Source organism: Peromyscus leucopus, chromosome 18 (genome assembly GCF_004664715.2).
Source record: "Peromyscus leucopus breed LL Stock chromosome 18, UCI_PerLeu_2.1, whole genome shotgun sequence".
In the NCBI taxonomy this organism is placed as follows: domain Eukaryota; kingdom Metazoa; phylum Chordata; class Mammalia; order Rodentia; family Cricetidae; genus Peromyscus; species Peromyscus leucopus.
In genome coordinates this window covers 43959809-43978708 of record NC_051078.1, presented here as the reverse complement: position 1 = coordinate 43978708, position 18900 = coordinate 43959809, and the positions used below count along the sequence as shown (strand labels likewise).

Sequence of the window (18900 nt, the reverse complement as noted above, 5' to 3'; positions counted from 1 at the left end):
CTCTCCTGCCAGGTTAGCATCATGCTCTCAGGTCCAAACAGAAGCTCCACTACAGGCTTCAACCACAGTATCCTCTGATGTATACTGTGGAGGGACATCTGGAGCTGAGAAAAGTACTCCCCACTCCCACCCTTCATTGCTGCCCTGTTTTCAAAGAGGGAAAAAATTAAAAATAATGAGTACTCATGGGGATCCACAAAAAGTTAAACCAAGTTACCACATAACCCACAACCTGATGTCTAGATCTAGTCTCCCAGGAGAACCAAAAACGTACATTTTCACATAAGAACTCGTAAGTGAATGCTCACTGCAGAATTATCTGCAAAAGTGAAATGATCTGAGCATTTATCAAGTGGTTAATGAAGAAAATGCAGTATATCCATCCCAAAGAGCATTACTCAGTCATGTCATTAACTCATTCTGGGGTATTCTTCGGCCCTGGCTCCTGTGAAAATATACATAAATCCTGAAAACACCGAGCTGAGTGAAAAAAGCCCAGCATCAGAGGTCACATACTATAATCCCACTTGTAAGAAATGTCAGAAGAAGCAAATGCAACAGACGACACTAGATCAGCGACTAGGAGCCAGGGAAGAGCATCGTGAGGAACGTGTTCACGTATAGCGGGCTTCTTTAGGGATGGTCAAACTTTCTGGAATCGGAATGGGTGAAGAAGCAAGGATCTTATGAAAACCCCACTGCGCTGTGCACACAGGAGGGAGGGCTGCATGGCGTGTGTCCCCTGATTGTCAAGGGCATTAACAGAAAGTAAAGCAGGGAAACAGAAAAGGAGAAATATACCACAAACAGGACACAATGTTAAGGTGGGTGAGGCTGAGGATCTGTAAATGGACTTTCAGGGCTATTGCTGTGATTGCACTCTTCTGAAAGTATAAAGGTATTGCCAAGTAAGTTTCTTAAGCATTAAAAAAGTGGGAAAATTGGGTTGGAGAGATGGTTTAGAGGTTAAGAGCACTAGCTGCTCTTCCAGAGCTCCTGAGTTCAATTCCCATTAACTACATGGTGGCTCACAACCATCTGTAACGAGATCTGGTGCCCTCTTTTGGTGTGTAGGCATATATGCAGGCAGAACACTGTATACATAATAAATATATATATTTATTACTGTATACATAAATAAATATATATAGTGGTGGTGCACACCTTTAAGCCCAGCACTTGGGAGGCAGAGCCAGGCGAATCTCTGTGAGTTCAAGGCCAGCCTGGTCCACAGAGTGAGTTCCAGGACAGGCACAAAGCTACACAGAGAAACCCTGTCTCGAGAAAAAAAAAAGGGGGGGGGAATCATCATGAAACCAAAATTTCCAAATAACTTACTATAACTGTGTTCTATTTAAATCTGGCATTTAATTGATGTCATAAACTTAAAGAATTACTTTTAGAAAACCATTAATGACACAATTAGCAAAAGAAAATGGGTCGTTTAAAAGCCAAACACAATCTTCTGCATTACATTAAATGTAAGACAATGTCCCTTTTCTAAATGAAACATGTTTAGAAGATCCTGGCTGGAGTAATATTTTGCATGAAAATCTCAATACATGAGTATTGTGCTAAGCTGTGTATTGACCCACAAAGAGACCCTGAAACTGAATGCTACCAGATATGACAAAGTCAAAGACTTTGGCATGAGAAGGCTGTGTGGATGATTTGGGTGAGCCCTAAATGTGATTACTAGCATCCATGTAAGGAGGAGACAGGACAAGACCCAGCTACTGAAGAGAGAGCGATGTGAAGAGAGGCATTGAAAACAAGGAACCAGCAGCTGCCAGATGGAAAGGGAGGGAACAGGTTCTCCCTGAACGTCTAGAAGCAGCCATCACTGCCACACCTCGCATCTGTCCCACGTGATATTGGGTGTCTGACCTCTACAACTGAGACAATAAAACAGCACTGTTTCAAGCCACCACATCTTTGCCCATTTGGAATTGTTACACAACTGAAAACACATGAAACTTTGGGATGTCATACCCAGCAAGAGCTCACATGTGCAGTGCTTATCCAGTGCTGTAATAAACTCCAGAAAAGTAGAGATGCACAAAGCCAAAGCTGTGCAAATTACTCTGATTCTGCCGATCTGTGGAGTATTCCACAGTTCTGTGGCCCCAGTGCCCACGGTGTAGAGCTGGCAGCATTCTCCAGCTACCTCTGCATCACTTCATGAATGGCATTTGTTCTCATCTAAATCCCTCAACTGTGGAGTGACAAATTTTATACACCAGCCTTTTCTGTGTGACCAACACAGTAACATGTTGGGTAGCCATTCCAGCTTTGACCTGGAAGTACCACCCCCTTTGAGGCTTCGGTAACTGTCACACCTACAAGGCAGAGCCAAGAGAGGACCCTTGAAGACATGAGATCCGGATGGGCCAGCTATCTTGGTTCCTGGACCCTGGACGCTGGAGGCAGACCGAGCAGAGTTCTCCAGAGAACACCACTGGACTGTACTACACCTTTCCCAGATCCTGTAACCTATCCCTTCACTTGTAAGTTATGCCACAAAATAAACCTCCCTTTTAACTACGTGGAGTGGCCTTAATATTGAAACCAATAGTGACTCGCACGGTACACTTTTCCCCAAAAAAAGTCCACTAACAATCATCACACTTTCTTGGAGGATTGACATTCTAAAAATCACTCAAAGATGCCACACTGCTTTAAACAAAGCATTCAAACACAGTGGTAGGCAAGGTAAGTTTGGGCTCTTCATGCCAACACACCAAGTTAGTGAGGCTCTAGAACACACTATGACCACCAAGGGGAGCCCTGCTACTCTCAAGGGATTGAAATAGCTTGGATCTGACAGCTCCCACAGAGCTTTAGCAGGCACCTTTCCCAAGGTAATGTGGAAGAATGAAAATCCGATTTTGTTTCTGAGATCTTGCCTAAAAAGAGAAAAGCTGGTCATTTTTGAAGTCAATAAATGTGCATTCTCTTTCGATATGAAGACTTCGTTTTCTGTCTTAACCCCCTTTTAAATGAACTTCTGTAGTAACCAGTGTTGACAGGAATATCCAAATGATAAGGGACCTGTTTCTGTCAAGTCCAGCCTTGAAAATCAGCCTATACACGGCCCAATAATAAAACTTGGCATTAAAAGTCCTTACCTAGGGACATTCCCCAAGCCTCAGTTTACTTCTGTAGCTGGAGAATATAGCTCCTGGGTGGCAGAGCAAGCCACGACAGCTGTAGCAATGCTGGTAGGTGAGGCTACAGAAATGGCTGGTAATTACATCCCAGTATTCACCAGAAGCCCATCATATTCAGACCCAAGAAAGAAATGGGCCACCCAACAAGATCTAGGTGACTGAAAATGACTGGTGGACTCAAAAGAGCACAAATTCTGTTGTCCCCAACAGATCAGTAAAGAAACTGTTAAAGGACCTCATGACTTATCTCACCTAGGGAGAAAAACACATCTGTTCCACTCTCCTGTGCTGCTAGGTAAATAGAACTATAAAGTCCACAACCTGAAACGGTGGCAGCCTGTCTGCTCTGCATCTGTCATAATGCAGGAGGCGGAACCATGCCACCAGCCTGGCTTAACCCGCCACAAAGAAGAGATGCATGCCCAGTGAAAACTAATGATTAGATTTGTCAATTTTGTTTTGTTTCCGTTTGTGTTGTTTTGAAGACAGAGTCTCACTATGCAGTCCCAGATGACCTATAATTCACTAGGTAGATCAGGCTAGCCCTGAACTCACAGAGATCCACCTGTCTCTGATTCCCTAGTGCTGGGATTAAAGGTGTGCACCACCATGTGCAGAATGAACATCAGGTCTTACTCAGATCTTTTGGAGTTTGCTCAAGGTAGATAGACACCTTCTCTACCCAGAACTCAAAATGTTATCATGGCTTTATTCTCTAGAATAAAACTCTTCCTGAGTCTTTCAGCCCCAAGAACACCCTAAAGACAAAGTCACATTAACCTGTGAACTGTTAAATGTTAACATTCTCTTCAAATGAGAGAAAAACACAACTTCTCATGTACAAGGCTAAGTCCCATGTCTAGATCCATCAGTAGCCATAAAGCTAAGTCCCACATCTCTATCCATCAGTGGCCGAAGTCTTGTTTTATGCTTTGGTTTGTATTACTGCTTTGCCATTCCTGCTGTTAGTTTAACGTATAATCAAATAATCAATCACTACAACCACACTCTAGTCTCCATTGACCTGCTCCACCGTGGGTTCTCTGAGGCGGTGCTCTCATACTCTGCCATTCTAGCTGTATGTAATTTGGTACATTCTTTTTATAACCCAAGAGGTCTTACTCTTAAGCCCAGAAATTGTGGCATAAATAACTTACATTAAAGAGTTTTTGCTGGACCTCACAGCCAGAGTTAATAATACATCTTGAGGTCACTTAAGAATGCTATCCTACTGTGTACTCAGCCTGTTTAACTGGCCTTTAAGAGAACAATGTAACAATCAACCCTCCTTCCTTCCTTGGCTTTCCCATGTAATCAACCCAAGCTAACACATAACTGTAATCTTAAATTATGTACTCTCCGTTGGCCCTGACTAAAAGGTAATGCATGTGTGTTATGATAATCACTAGCTGGAAACAAGCAGTCTTATAAAACGAATATCCACCATAAATGTTGACTATAACATGTGGATATTGTTTGGTGAGCAATGATGTTTGGGATACTGTTATCGGGGTCAGCTGGAGTCAGTGACTTCATCCCTTGTAAAACTCCATCAAAGATTTCTGTAAAGTACCCCTCATTCCTTCTCCATTCAACAACTCTCTGTTTGTTGCTCTCTAAGGAGAGCAAAGTCCCTTTTTAGGGACTGTGCACCCAGTTTTATGTCAACTTGACACACAAAGTAGTTTATCTCAAAGAAGAGCAAGCATGTAAGGCAATTTCTTAATTAGTGATTGATGGGGGGCCCAGCCCATCAAGGGTGGTGCCATCCCTGAGCTGGTGGTCCTAGGTTCTATAAGAAGGCAGGCTGAGCAAGTCAGGTATAACAAGCCAGTAAGCAGCGTCCTCCATGCCTTTACATCAGCTTCTGCCTCCAAGTTCCTGTCCTGTCTAAGTTCCTGTCCTGACTTCCTCCAGTGATAAACAGTAATGCCCTTTCCTCCCCAACTTGCTTTTTAGTCAAAGTGTTTCGTTGCAGCAACAGAAACCCTAACTAAGACAAAGAAAGACAGACAGACACACTCAGAACCAGACATAGCCACATAGGACAGATTCACAAGACAGACTTCAGGCAGGCACAGGCTCAGACTCATGCAATGGAGAGGGGGCAGAAGACATAGGGAGAGTGAAGCAGAGATTTAAACCTGGCCTTACTCTTAAATGACACCAAGGGGAAGTACCTTAGACACTGATGCATTACTGGTATCTTGGAGTTTACTATAAGTGTGTTCAAACTGATTACAAGAAGCTAACTGAGTCAGCCCGCAAAAACGATGAAATAAGCCTTGACAGGCTTTCAGCAGCAGGAGACAGACAGCGCCACTGCTGATGTGACAGAGAAGCATGTGGCCAGTGCGATGGCGTGACAAGAAAGATGCCACCCAGTGACTGACCTGAGTCTCATCCTCAGAACTCACAGGACAGAGGAGAGAACCAAAGCCCACAGCTGTCCTCTGACCTCTGCCTGCCATAGCACACAGCCCACTTCTCCACACAATCAACAAGCAAACAGAAGGGTAGAATCTGCACACATACCTGAGACCAGGGCCATGTGTCCTCAGGCCCGGTCAACTCTAGGTCAAATTTTGCCTCAAGTTTTAATGACTTGTCATCATGGTCTCAGATGCATAATAATTTGGAGGGGGGGTAGTTTGGTTTTGGTTTTTTGAGACAGGGTTTCTCTGTGTAACAGCCCTGACTGTCTTGGAACTTTCCTTTGTAGACCAGGCAGGCCTCACACTCACAGAGATCCACCTGCCTCTGCCTCCAGTGCTGGGATTAAAGGCGTGCACCACCACAGCCTGGTGCATAATCATTTTTTAAAGTCATAGTTTGGTGCTAATTTTAGGATTAGGCAATCAATTCCGTTTCTATGTGTTCATTGTTTATGTGGCTTAGTATCCTGAGTAAAGACATCCTCCCTTCCAGAGTCCAGTGACATCCTCTCTAATCTCCATGCTGGGACCTTCTCACACCCCTCTTTGACCAGACACATCAACACTTCCCTCGATTTCAAGGTCTCCATCCTTATTTAGAAGTACAGAGATTATAAAAAACAGATTTTGGCCTCAGAAATCCTAAAGATTAAGGAGCCAAGGTCTCAGAGGGAGAAACTGAAGCAGGGTAGGGAAGCAGAGAAAATACAGGGATGTGGGTAGAAAAAGGAACCTCTCATCCTTGAGTCTGGTTAACATTTCTCCAGCTCAGAGTCAAGAATTCCAGCACAATAAACAAATTTTTCTATGAAGACTGACTGTTGGACACAATATTCCTTTTTGCAGGGATGTTTCAAATATGAGTGTGAAAATAGCAATGACCCATGCTTAAGACCAAACTGGATGATCTGTGACCTAACCCCATTCCTTTCCCAGATGTAAACTCTGAGACTCTCACAAACATGCTCATCAAGCTCCTTCAGTTAAAACCTATTTTTCTTCCACACTCGTGACCTGTGGCTCTACCTAATCAGCCTGGACTCCTATCCCATGGTCTTCAGGAATGTGTCTCACCCTATGGTCTCTACCTAATCAGCCTGGACTCCTATCCCATGGTCCTCAGGAATGTGTCCCACCTCATGGTCTATAACTAATCAGCCTGGACTCCTATCCCATGGTCCTCAGGAATGTGTCCCACCTCATGGTCTATAATTAATCAGCCTGGACTCCTACTCCATGGTCCTCAGGAATGTGTCTCATCATGGTCTCTACCTAATAAGCCTGGACTCCTACCCCATGGTCCTCAGGAATGTGTCTCATCATGGTCTCTACCTAATCAGCCTGGACTCCTATCCCATGGTCCTCAGGAATGTGTCTCATCATGGTCTCTACCTAATCAGCCTGTAATCCTACCCCATGGTCCTCAGGAATGTGTCTCATCATGGTCTCTACCTAATCAGCCTGTAGTCCTACCCCATGGTCCTCAGGAATGTGTCCCACCTCATGGTCTCACTTACTAAAAGAAAACAGAGTTCCTTAGAAACCCTTCACACTCTAGCAGCAAAATTCCTCCATGAGACTACTGTTGAAGACACTTGGCTGCTACTCTCTCTTGAGAAGCCCACACCTACGTCTTAGGTGGACACTGTCCTTTTCCTACAGGCGTCCTCTCCCCTAAAGCCAAAGCTTAAACCTATGTGAAAACCTTTTCTTGATAAGCTCCAACTCTGCTTTGAAAAGAAGTATGAAACAATAACAAAGGAAGAGCCAACAGTCATTGTGTAGAGATGTTCCAGCTGCTGGCCCAGTGACAGATTCTGACAGCTTTTAAAGACTCCTGCATGGGTAAGGACTGCCCTATGAATGGGCACAGCCTGTGCATTTCCCCTGCAAACCACATAAGAGTGCATCAAAATCACATAAGCAGAAACCACATTACATAGTTCATCTTCTCATTCCATCAGATCTCTCTTGCCATGTCTTGTCATTTTTACTTTTCCGAAGTGTTACTAATCCCCAGAACTCTTTACCGAGCCAAGACAACCTACGCTTTTTCACTAATCCTGGGTCCTCATGCAAAGGATGCTTTTGTTACAATCAATCATATTCTTGGGCAGTCGCCATGCCAAAGTCTAATTAGAGGGCCATTTGAATAAATTCTAATCATATTAACTAAATCATTTTCAAAAGTTTGTAAAACAGTATTTATTCAGCATCTATTATATACACAGCACCAAAGGTACTACAAAAAAATTAAAATCAAATTTTAAAAAAACCACAGTATTGTCAAGAACTTTGTATTTCAAACAGAAAGGTACAGCCACAGGCAGTACTCCAATTACTGCCTCATCCACTGACTCCTGTAGTGATCTAAAAAGGATTTTTTAAAAAAGTGTGTGGGAGGATGCATAGTACTGTATTTAGACAAAAAGCTACTATCACTGACCAAACATAAAGTCATGAAAGCCACTTCAATAAAGTGCTAGAACAATCCAGATAAGCATAGGCAGACGTATGCATGCATGCATGCATGTATGTATGCATGCATGTATGTATGGATGTATGTATGTCTTCCATTTCCTCCTGACTCAGCCTCAGAGGGTTTACATTTATAGAAATGCACCCATTCTCCAGAGGCTAGGTTTTCAGCATGTAATTCTTCATCACAGCCCCTGTGAGCCTTTCCATTCTGGGGTGCCAACTACAATGCCTGTGCTTTCCTTTTTGGTCTTATTTAGAGTCTTTTCTCTTCTTGGTCTAAGCTAAGATTCTGTCCATTTCTTTCATTTGTTGTTTATTCCACAGCTTTCCTGCTTGGTTTAATTACACTGCGTCCTTACTTCACTCCTGCAGACCTTGGTTTCGTTTGTTCCTCAGCGTCCTCCCAATACGAGTGTCTCTAGCCATGGGTGTCCTCCTTAAGATCGCCTGTGCCGTGCCCGTAGCTTTGGAACACTGTTCTCATTCTCATCTGGCTGAAGATGTTTGGTTTCCATTTTGAGTTCTTTGAGCTGCTTGCTACTTGTGTGAGGAATACTGTTGAATTTCTACATATTTATCTTTTCCACTTTTCCCTCTGGCACTGCTCTCTAGTTTCACCCCATCATGGTGACAAAAGACATCACATGATTCCTAAATCCGTTAGGATTTGTACATAGCTTAATATAGGGTCGGCTCTAGAAAATGATCTGCGCACATCACGTGGCTGTTGAGGGAACATTGTGTAGTCTGTCGGGCTCCTGCGGATTAGTGTCCACTCCAAGTCCGGCATTTCTTCACTGCGCTTCCATCCAGATGACCCACCCACTGTCGAAAGTGAGGTGCTGAAACCCCCAGTGTTTGTATTGTCCTCTACTTCTCTTCCAACCTGTTATCACCTCCCTACATTAGGAATGCTGACATGGGTACATACATGTTTACAAATGCTGTGTCCTCTTCATGAACTGAAGGTTTCCTGTGTCCACTTCTTTGAGCCATACAGTGTGTAGCCTCCATAGCCAAAGCTTACAACTACCAAAAAGATCCTTCTTTCTTCTCTAAACACTGCTTAGCGTTTCCAGTGTAGTTCAGAAAATAACTTCTCAGCAAGATGAATGGGATCTTAGAATTTAACTCTGCCTGCTTCTAATCTTTGTATTCAGAATGAAAATGCCAGCCACATAACTGCTGATCTTCTGAGGCCCCCTAGTGCTCAGGACACAAACACTTTGGCAATCCAAACACAATGACATTTCAGAACACCTGTAAGCTGTTAATGGCAGAATTAACCGGTAACCCATTAAAAAAAAATCCCTTGAGGACATCAATTACACAGATGACATGAAAAGGGTCTGTAAGACTGCAAAGCCAACTTTCAGAAGACAAATAAAGGCCCAGAACATCCTAAACAATGCTAACTAACAGCTTTCTAAGATTATGGTAACTGCGTTTTCTCTTACTCCTCATGTGCTGGCTCACACCTATAATCCCAGTACTCGGGAAGCTGAGGTAGCATGAGTTGGAGGGCCAGCCTTGGATACGTAGTGAGACCCTACCAAGACCCAAGCTTAATGTGGCACCACATAACACTCAAAATATTTAAAGATTTAAATGACAACACGTTATGATCGTGTCTTTTATTTATTGATTTTACCTGTACAGGTGTTTTATCTACAAGTATATCTGTACACCCCTTGCATGCCTGGTACACAAGGAGGCCAGATGAGGCCATCAGATCACCTGCAACTGGAATTACAGATAGTTGTGATGTCATGTGACAGCTGCCATGTGGGTGCTGGGAATACAGGCATGCACCATCACACCTAGTTAGTCTGTGGCATTTCTATCCTCTTAATAGTGCTGGGTGGAAACCCTTCATCCTTGTGTGTGTGTGTGTGTGTGTGTGTGTGTGTGTGTGTGTGTGTGTCCCTTTTCTCTTATCTCCTCCTCAAAGCAGGAGAAACTTCTCTAACTTCAAATGTTAGTCAAAGGGCACTGAGAACCTTGCTCAGGCTCTTACTGGCTTCCTGTTGATGACAGTCTTGACACAGGTTCTCATCTACTGCCCCAAACTCTTAATGCTCCCTCCTCAGCGACCCAAGTGCTGGGATTACGAGTGTGCGTCACCATGCCTGGCTAGACAACCTCCCTTCTCCACTACAATGAACAGCCTGGCCTTCAGGTTAGGTCTGGAAGTTGCTCAGATGTCTGCCTGTGGGTTGGGCAGGGAGTTTAACAGAGCAAGAGAATAACACATCACATTCTCCAACACCAGCTATAAGCTAACATTGACTCCCTGAGTCTAGCATCTATATCCAAAATTGCATGATAATTCAGAGAAGGAAAAAGCAGAATCAATTTATTATCCCAACAATAAAACTTAGACAAGATTTAGGGTTATTTCTTTAGTAACATAACTCCCTTTTCTGTGTTTCCCGAGAGGAAAGGGAATGGAACAGTCCCCTGAGGGTCAGTCACGGCATACTGTACAGTGACGAGAGCCACAGCCAACGGGAACACAATGGTAGCTCAGGGGACTGGCCTTTCTTGTTTTACCCATTATTTCAGGCAATGCCTCTTTGTCTTCAAGTGAGAAAAGACTTATCTGAACATACAGAGTATGTCTGTATGTCATCCATCAAATCACATCCTGAATGAAGTTTTCCATGCTATTGCCAAAGTCATACAAAGTTTATTGCATTTGATAGGAAAAAGCCTTCCTCTGGTTCAAAATGCATCTGAAGCTCCTCTTCAAACTTTAAATATACTTTAGATGTATTCAAAATTATATCATAAGGCTATGTAGAATTCATGAGCAATTTCTGAATAAATATTTGCTTTGGGATTGGCTTGTAAATAATTTTATTATAGTAAAGTTATGGGTTCTTTTTAAACTGGACATCTGACACATGCATGTGCATACACACAAATTTGGCATGAAAATGAAAGCACAACTAACATTCTGCCTTTAACTCATGCACACAAATAATATTCACTAACACTGGTTCCAGAACACACGATCCAGTTAAAATAGTTCACTGGATTCAACACAGTTCCCATCAGTACTCATCAGGAATGTGTATATAAGATGACTCGAATTTCACCTAGTATTCAGGATTTTTGTTTTGTTTTTAATTGTCTTGAAGCTACTTATTAGTATGGGGTTTTTGTGTGGGAAAAATAACTCACTGGTAAATTTAAAAAAAAAAAAAGGTAACCCTGTACTGTCATGTTCAAAATGCGTAAGAGAACAGTGTAGGGTGATTCCAACAAGAAGGAAGCACAGACACCATGGAGTACGACAGGCCTGTGTTAAACTTCAACAGCAGAAAGTGTAAACAGGGGAGCACACAGAACTTCTACGGTCCTCCACCGTGTCTGAAATTTTAAAGGATTCCTAGGTGTTGTATCCCACACACCTGTACCCAAACACTTGGGAGGTGGAGTTAGGAGGCAGAAACAGGAGGATCAAGAATTGTCCATATAGAAAGTCTGAGGACAGCCTGGGGCTACATGAATGAGGCCACCTCAAGAAAGCAAACCGGGCAGGGCAGAAAGGAAGAAACAGAATTTACAGAGGATAAACATTTTCTTAGCGTTCTGAACTCAGTAAGAGAAAAAAAATAAAACACAAGAACCACACCACATAATAAATGTACAAGTTACAGTGTTCTAGTCAATCCTACCACAGGTTCTAAAGAGATGAAGGTCACCAGGGATTCATGACATTTTACAACATTGACTTTTAAAGACTGAATAATGCCATGTTTAGTTTCAAGTCAACTTACCAAGACAGGAGTACAAACCCTGACTTATCCAAGCTAATATGGCAAGAGTTATCAGATCACCAAAACTAGCAGCAATGGGTGTAGCCACGTTGTCAGGGTTTATGCCTGTCTTCTTTGAGCCAACGATAACTCCAACCATTATTATTCCTAGGAGAAAGAACACCTGTTACTTCTGATGCTGCCTCAGAAGATCCAGTCCCCAAACACTGAAATACACAGCTTGGAGAAAAAGCACACCAGTTCCAGTTAGAATGTTCAAATAAATTTACTAAGCAAACAAAATACTTTACTGTAACCCCTTTGGCAAAATGCCCTTCAGTAAACTGCAAGAGATCCCAGAAGAATATCATCCGCTCAATGTTGCATTTACTGTAAAATTATGTTAAAACTAAAATTTTGAATTTAATGAGACATATGCTTTAAATGTAATACATATATATCAAACCACAGATTTCATTTTAACCCTTGAAGAATGAAAACACTAAAAAGAAAAATCCTATTTATATGCATAGCAATAAAACAAATACACTCATATATGGTAACTAAAAATGCTTCATCTTATTGTCTACAGTGAAGTGCTAGGGAGCAGGAATGAGAGGCCTAACAACATTAATGAAGTGGCTGGGTAGTGGCGGTGCACGCCTTTCCAGTACTCGGGAGGCAGAGCCAGGCAGATCTCTGTGAGTTCAAGGCCAGCCTGGTCTACAGAGAGAGAGATCCAGGACAGGCACCAAAACTACACAGAGAAACCCTGTCTTGAACAACAAACAAAACAAAAATTAGTGCAGCCATAATAGGCTGCAGACTAACAATACTGGAACTAGGCCTCACTATTACAATAACCAGGAGAAACCACAAACTATACCCTGCAGAGAACCAATCAGAATTGAGATAAACAAGTACTAAATGCTCTAGGACATAAAAAATAGCTTACGGCCGGGCGGTGGTGGCGCATGCCTTTAATCCCAGCACTCGGGAGGCAGAGCCAGGCGGATCTCTGTGAGTTCGAGGCCAGCCTGGGCTACCAAGTGAGTCCCAGGAAAGGCGCAAAGCTACACAGAGAAACCCTGTCTCGAAAAACCAAAAAAAAAAAAAAGAATTTCTAAAAAAAATAAAAAATAAAAAATAGCTTACACGATCAGTATATAGGTTGCCAATTTCCTTGCAGCAACACTAATACCAACACTGCTAGACAAAACTTCTGTTGCCTCACTCCGGCCCGATCAGGAGTTCAACCCCATCTGAATCTGGAATTCCCCTACACCCCATCCTTTACTCCTTAAAAACCCTGCCATAACTGATCTCAGTGCTCTCCCTATCTAACTGCTGTGTTGGAATGGACAGGAAGCCCAAGCTCTAGCTTGCAATAAAGGCTCTTTGCTTTTGCATATGAACTCATATGAACTCATATGACTCAGACTCAACAAGTGCACACCTTTAATCCCAGCACTCAGGAGGCAGAGGCAGGCAGACCCCTGAGTTCAAGACCAGCCTGGTCTACAGGGTGAGTTCCAAAACAGCCAGGGCTACACAAAGAAACCCTGTCTCAAAAAAAATTAGATAGATAGATAGATAGATAGATAGATAGATAGATAGATAGATAGATAGATAGATAAAGTAGATAGGTAGGTAGATAAATAGATAGGTAGATAAATAGATAGGTAGATAGAGCAGCTAGAACTATCCAGACCTGATGGCTCATGCGTTAGATCACAAACAACATTTGGGAGGCAGAGGCAGGGAGATCTTATGAGTTTGAGGCCATCCTGGTCTACATAGAGCACTCCAGAATGGCCAGGGCTACACAGAGAAACCTTATCTCAGAAAACCAAGCTAAAAAAACATAGTAAACACTGAGCTTCAATGACTACATCCCACAACGTACAAGGTGCCTCGTATAGTGCTCATATCAATAAATATAAGAAGACAATCCTGTAAATTCTAATGTAGTTAATTTTTATTTGGGGGTGGTATTGAGACAAGATTTCTGTATAGCCCTGGCTGTCCTGGAACTGACTCCATAGACCAGGCTGGCCTCTAACTCACAGAGATCCTCCTGTCTCTGCCTCCCATGTGCTGGAATCAAAGGTGTACACCATCACTGCCCAGCTCAGTTAATTTTTAACTTCTGTTTTTTAACATATAACCATAAATATGCTATGTTAAGCATAAACACAAGGTTATATTTATATTGTCACTTAAAGTTTGGGGTGTTTTAATGTGCATACTTGTGTGTCTGTGTGACAGAGTACACACGTGAGTGCAGGTGCCCTCAGAGGCACTTGGTGTTGGATTCACCCTTTACCCTGGGCTGTAATCACAGGCAGTTGTGGGCTGCCTCATGTGGGTTCTGGGAACTGAACTCAGGTCCTCTGGGAGTGCAGGAAGTACCCTCAACCAATAATCTAAATGAGGGATTGCTTTTGAAACTGAGAATTCCTAGAAATCTTGTGACAGGCCAGAAAGTCCAGGTGATTTCCAGGAAGGCCTTTCTTAACTCTTAGGGAAAACAGTGAGCCATTGTACTGTTCTTATTGAAGACTGAGCCAGAGCACATATGGCCAAGGAGACAACCTCAAAACCCTGTTCTCCACTGTGTTTACAAATAATGGAATAAACCAGGTGTTGATGGTGCATGCCTTTTATCCCAGCACTCAGGAGACAAAGGCAGGTGGATCTCTATGAGTTTGAGGCCAACCTGGCCCACAGAGCTATTTCCTGGACAGCCAGAAACCCTGTCTTGAAAAACCAAATAAATAAATAAATAAATAGTAACATAAAAATACATCTGAACTAAGATTATATGAAGTTCATGTGGCCATTTTCATCATGAACAAATACCATTTTAAAAGTCACCATCCTGGAGGCAGGTGCAGAGATCCACAGCCAAATACTAGGCAGAGTTTGGGAATCCTGTGGAGGAGGAGAAAGGAGTGTAGGAGCCAGAGGGGTCAAGGACACCATGGGAAGGCTCACACAATCAACTAACCTGGGCCCATAAGGGCTCAGCTCACAGAGACTGATCTGACAACCAGGGAGCCTGCATGAGACTGGCCTAGGCCCTCTACATACATGTTACAGCTGTGTAGCTTGGTCCTCTTGTGGGAATCCTAACAGCAGGAACAGGGGCTGTCTCCGACTCTTTTACTGGCCTTTGGGATCCTACTCCTCATACTGGGTTGTCTTGCACAGTCATAATACATGGGGAAGTGCTTAGTCTTACTGCAACTTGATATGCCATGTTTTGTTGATGCTCACAGGAGACCTGCCCTTTCCTGGATGGAGATGGAAGAGGAGGATGGATTGGGACGGGAGTATTGGGGGGGGGGGGGCTGTGGCCAGGATGTAAAATAAATAGATGAATTAAAAAAAGTCACCATCCTGGGAAATCAAGCCTCTTATTAAAAATTTAAAAACTGCCAAGCAGACACTCACAAGCTCACCTACCCTGCAGAAGCGACGCAATGAAGGCGGTTGCCACACTGCTAGAGCACAGAAGGATGGAATGGCTGAGGTAATATTTCCCTTCTGGAATCCAGCCCAATATGATCGCTGCCACGGCCGCTAAAAAACCAACCACTGTGGCCTGGACCTAAAAATAGTTTGTAAAATCCAGATCAGTGATTTTTAAAACATTACCTTTTCATTAGTTAATCATTACAAGATAGAAGTGCTGTGCATGGTAACGGAACTGCCTTCATTTTAAAGAGGTTAGTGGATTTGAGTTTTAATAGCACTTAATGTTAGTATTCGGGCATCTGTACTGTACAGGACCTCAGGGTCCTGACAGGATATGTCCTCGGCTGCAAACACTAAGAGCATCCTCTGTGTGCACTTGTTACATTCCTTTATAAAAGGTGGGCCTTGCCCACCTCCCATCTCTTTCTCTTCCCCGGGGACTGGCCTCTGCCCCCTTCTCTTCTTCTCTCCTCAGCTCTTGTCTCCCCAATAAACTCTCCATGTGAGTTCTGTTGTGTGGCGTGACTCTGAGGCTTCTCAGCTCCAACCTGCCGAGGTCACCTTCACCATTTTAAAATAAATTACAATACTTAGGACAGTGGCCTCTCAAATTGCCCCAATCTACGGAAACAGGTGTGGAATGTGGGACCACATGGTTTTTGTTGATTTTGCTGTTGAGACAGTCTCACTATGCAGCCCTGGAACTCACTATGTAGACCAAGCTGACCTCCAACTCACGGGGATCTGCCTGCCTTTGCCCCCACAGACTGAAGGTCCAGATGGCTGTGAGCCACCTGATGAGTGCTGAGAAGTCCTCTGGAAGAACAGCACATCTCTTAGCTGCTGAGCCATCTCTCCAGGTCTGTCCTAACCAAGCACTCCACATTCATCTTCACAAGCATTGCTGGTGAAGCTTCATGCAGAGAATAACCTTTCTCCTACCCCAGCCCGCAGCCACATCTTCTCCTCTTTCTTTGGTCTGTGGCAACCACTCCAACCAACCACTGCCTCACTGGTTGGGCAGCTGTTGTGTCTTGATGGATCTGTCCAAGGTCCCTGTTTATCACACATCCTTGGGGGAGGAAGCCAAAGAGGCATTGAATTTTGGCAACTAGGACCAGAACATTCCTGGCCATCTCTGGCAACCATCCTAAACAACAGTTGCAAAAGGGGCTGGCAAGGGAGGGTGGAGACTATGGGACGACAGAATGCCAAAGGCTGAGGTGGGGACTGTCACAGTGACCTGTATAGATCACTCATGACAGTCATGGCTTCAGTTTTCAGTATTTAAATCAATATATTTTTGCTTTCTTGATTTGTTAGGAACTCTATTGATTTATAAAAATTTGGAAGGGTCTAGGTTTTGTGTTTTTCTTGTTACTAGGGACAAACTTCTTGTATGTTAGGCAAGCACTCTCCCACTGATATACTGATATTCCTACCTAGTCCAGTCCAAAAATGTTTTTACCAGCCCACCTAGATTCCTACATGGTCAAGTGGAAATGTTCTTAGACTTTTTAAACAAAATACTAGGACTAAAAGGACAGAACTGAAGCCCAGAACAGTTATGTAAATTAACAAAGGCTCTACAGCTGGTTTATGTTAGAGGCGAGGTTAGGGCTCAGACTTTCTTAGTTCCATTCCTACAACTTAGAATAACTGCACAGATATGAAAAGGCCTTTATTTCAGGAACTCTTTCGTCCTTGAAATGCAATGCATGAAATTATATTCCCACAACCATGTTCTCAATCTTATGGCCTAGCTGAACTAACATTAAAATGAGTACATATTCCTGCTGCTCACACTAGCTGAAGTCATTTACTTAAGAGTCAGGAGAGAACAGATGAAGAGGCAGAAACGCCGCAGAGCAGGAGGAGCCACAGAAGATACATAATTCCTGGTTCATTATGTATGTTACTGAGAACTGAATGGACTTATTAATATCAACAATGGCAACATTACCTAAGGAAAATCAACATGAACAAATGGGTGACCACAATATCCAGGAAAGAACTCAGTTTAATTAAGCAACTAATGTGCGGATCTCTGTGAGTTCGAGGCCAGCCTGGTCTGGTCTACAGAGTGAGTTCCAGGACAGGCTCCAAAGCTACACAGAGAAACCCTGTCTCTAAGACAGACAAACAAACAAACAAAACAACAACTAAAGAAGGCAGTCTTGTATTGTGTTCCTGTAGACCCAGGGAAGATTAATTTGAACCCAGAAGTTTGAGATCAGACTGAGAAACAGTGATATCAACTCAAAACCAAAAATTAATATAAACAAAACACAAAAAGCAGGGCATGATGCCAGGCCTCAGAAATTGAATCAGGAGCGTTTTTTGTCTGAGTTTAAAGTCACCCTGAGCAACACTGGAAATCTGTCTCAAAAATAATAAAGATGAGGCTAGAGATGGGGATCGGCTGGAGTGCTCCCTTAGGATACACAGGCTCTGGTTCAATCCCCATCACCACATAAACCAGGACTGGTGATGAGCGTCTGTAATCCCAGCACTCAGGAGGCAGGAGAATCAGAAATCCAAGGTCATCCTCACCTACATAAAAAGATTAAGACCAGCCTGGGATACATGAGATCCTGTCTCCCCCCAAAAATCACAGTCATAAATAAGAGTAGAGAGATAAAGCACAGTACATGTGGTGGTCTAAATGAGAATGGCCTCCACAGGCTCATATACTTGAGGGCTTAGTCACCCATTAATGGAACTGCTCAGGAAGGATTAGGAAGTGTGGCCTTACTGGAGGAGGTGTGTCACTGGGAAAGGATACTGAGATGTCCAAAGCCCTCATCAGTCCCAGTCTCTCTCCACTGCTTGCAGATCAGGATGGAAAGCTCTCAGCTAAAGCACCATTCCTGCCTGCCTGCAGCCATGATGATCATGGACTAAGCCCCCAATTAAAGCTTCCTTTTGTAAGAGTTGCCTTGGTCATGGTGCCCCTTCATAGCACTAGAACAGTGACTAAGACAGTACTGAATGAATTCTTAACCATTTGTATAAATATTAATGCAAAAGCTGACTCTATTACAGCCAAGGTGTACTTGCATGGTTTTCAGTACTTATACTGTTTTACATTTGGAAGAAGCTGATCAGTTTCTAGAAATAGAGTAACTTTCAAAGGCCATGGGCATCAACTGATGTCATCACCTTTTCAGGGTATTGTTTTAGTGTCTCATAAAACAAATGGTAAATTTCACACCCAAGATCTATGAATAAATGTGTCACTTACCTGCTTTAAAGCCAAGTTGCCAATGATTAGATTCCACTTTTCAATGGGTGAGTCCATCTTCCCAACATTTACCTGTTAAGGAGGATATTAGCATCACTCTATTGTCTGCTCTATTTAAACAAAACCCAAATCTTAAAGCACAAACACACCTTTAGTAAATCTGTTGGGTGTGATGGGCAGTGGTAGCACACACACTTTTGATCCCAGCTCTCGGGTGGCAGATCAGGCGGATCTCTGTGAATTCGAGGCCAGCCTGGTCTACAGAGTGAGTTCCAGGACAGTCAGGGCTACACAGAGAAACCCTGTCTTGAAAAACAAAAAACAAA

The 18900-nt window shown here is 43.1% G+C and overlaps 1 protein-coding gene across 1 annotated transcript in view; it reads right to left on the bottom strand.

Moving 5' to 3' along the window:
• Positions 1-18900, bottom strand: part of LOC114687663 (solute carrier family 41 member 2-like) — a 56337-nt gene that overhangs the window by 7371 nt on the left and 30066 nt on the right. The window contains 3 exon segments of the mRNA XM_037196876.1: positions 11872-12018; positions 15319-15463; positions 18575-18646. Of these exon segments, the coding sequence (XP_037052771.1) occupies positions 11872-12018; positions 15319-15463; positions 18575-18646 (364 nt within the window).